Below are 1,722 nucleotides of genomic sequence, written 5' to 3'. Positions count from 1 at the left end.
GGGCTAAAAGCTGCTAGTGGTCACCGGCGCCTCAGAGAATGAGGCAGGTGTCAAAAGCTCGGTGCTTAAATAAAAATGCTACATTAGTTTGTTCAGCTGCAGTAATGAGGAGCAGGTGGAGAGAGAGAGAAAGGAGCTTATTGTAAAAATTAGGAGAGGGAAAAACTTATTCTAAAAATTAGGATGATTAAGCTTTGAGGGGAGTTCCCTGGCAGTCCAGTGGTTAGGACTCTGCGCTTCCACTGCAGTGGGGCCTGGGTTCAGTTCCTGGTCAGGAAACTAAGATCCTGCAAGCCACGTGGCATGACCAAAAAAAAAAAAAAAAAAAAGAGAGATTAAGCTTTGAGGATCTTGAAGCAGTCTGAAATTCAACTTTAAGATTTAGGAGGTGAGGACTCTGCTCTTCACCATGTCTTCTTACAAGACTTTCAGGATCAAGCAATTCCTGGCGAAGAAACAAAAGCAGAACCGTCCCATTCCCCAGTGGATTCGGATGAAAACTGGTAATAAAATCAGATACAACTCCAAGAGGAGACGCTGGAGAAGAATCAAGCTGGCTCTATAAGGAATCGCACATGAGATGGCACGCATATTTATTCTGTATCAAGTCACTTGCTTCTTACCATATCACTCTGAAAACATCACTATCTGGATAGCTGGATGTGTTTTATTGGGAAAATGATTTTTCTCTTTGTTTCTATGTTTCTGCACTAGTAGGTTGGCTCAGAAAAAAATATGTGAGACCTTTTGTTGGAAAAAAAAAAAGATTTAGGAGGTGAAAACTGTGAGCTTCTGTTTGGCACAAGTTCGTCCGTAGGCACTGATGCCTGCTCTGTTTGCACAGAAATGGAAGCACCCTGAGAGAATCTCACTCCTATAACAGAGTGCAACTGAAAACAGGACTTTAGGGATTAAATCAGGTTATGAATGGACGAATGGAGTTCACTGTTAAAAAAGAATGACCCCTTTCATCATCATCATCATTATTATTATTATATTATTATTACAGGATCTTAGTTCCTCCACCAGGGATTGAACCCGGGCCCTGGCAATGAAAGTGCCAAGTCCTAACCACTGGACCGCCAGGGAATTCCCTAACGACCCATTTTAGATTAATTTATTTTGGTATATCCATCACTGAAAATTATACAACCCTTAAAAAAAGAATGAGGCAGTTCTACTTGTCCTGATTTCCGAGATATCTTTTTCAGTGAAAAGTACAAAGTGCAAAGCCGTGCATTTGGAGTGCTCTTCTCAGAAAAGGACCTATACGGATATGTCTGCATATACAAAGAATACGGAAGAAAACAAGAAACTGGTGACAAAGGTGGCCCATGGGGAGGAGAGCTCAGTGTCCTGGGATCAAGGCAGAGAGCTTGCATTGCACACTCTTTTGAATGTTGTACCAAGTATTATTTATTTAATAAATATATGTAAATACATAGAAGATGCCTTTGGTGAATCATTATGCCAGGTTCGTTTGTAATACAAAGTCATTCCCTAATTTGCTTTGGAAATGTTGACATTTGTGTATTGGATTTTCTTAAAGCATGAAATACCAGAGTCTGCAAGCCACACCCTGAGTGCTCTAAATTTGAGGTCACCAACAAAACCAGCCATGCAAGTGTGAACCTTCCAAAAGGCCAAACATTGTCAAGTGTGTGGGCTTCTCATTGCGGTGGCTTTTCTTGTTGTAGATCACGGGCTCTAGGTGCATGGGCT

At 41.2% G+C, this 1,722-nt stretch overlaps 1 protein-coding gene across 1 annotated transcript; it reads left to right on the top strand.

The window, feature by feature from the left end:
- Positions 1 to 409: 409 nt before the first annotated feature.
- LOC309967432 (large ribosomal subunit protein eL39-like) lies at positions 410 to 565 on the top strand (the record flags this gene model as incomplete). Its single annotated transcript, XM_082848080.1, has 1 exon — positions 410 to 565. The coding sequence occupies one exon, from the start codon at positions 410 to 412 to the stop codon at positions 563 to 565; it is 156 nt and encodes a 51-aa protein (XP_082704206.1).
- Positions 566 to 1,722: the final 1,157 nt, after the last annotated feature.

This window comes from Leucopleurus acutus, assembly GCF_964270905.1.
Source record: "Leucopleurus acutus genome assembly, chromosome: 10".
NCBI classification, from domain to species: domain Eukaryota; kingdom Metazoa; phylum Chordata; class Mammalia; order Artiodactyla; family Delphinidae; genus Leucopleurus; species Leucopleurus acutus.
Note: the sequence above shows the minus strand (reverse complement) of the source record. Positions and strands in the feature narration are given on the sequence as shown.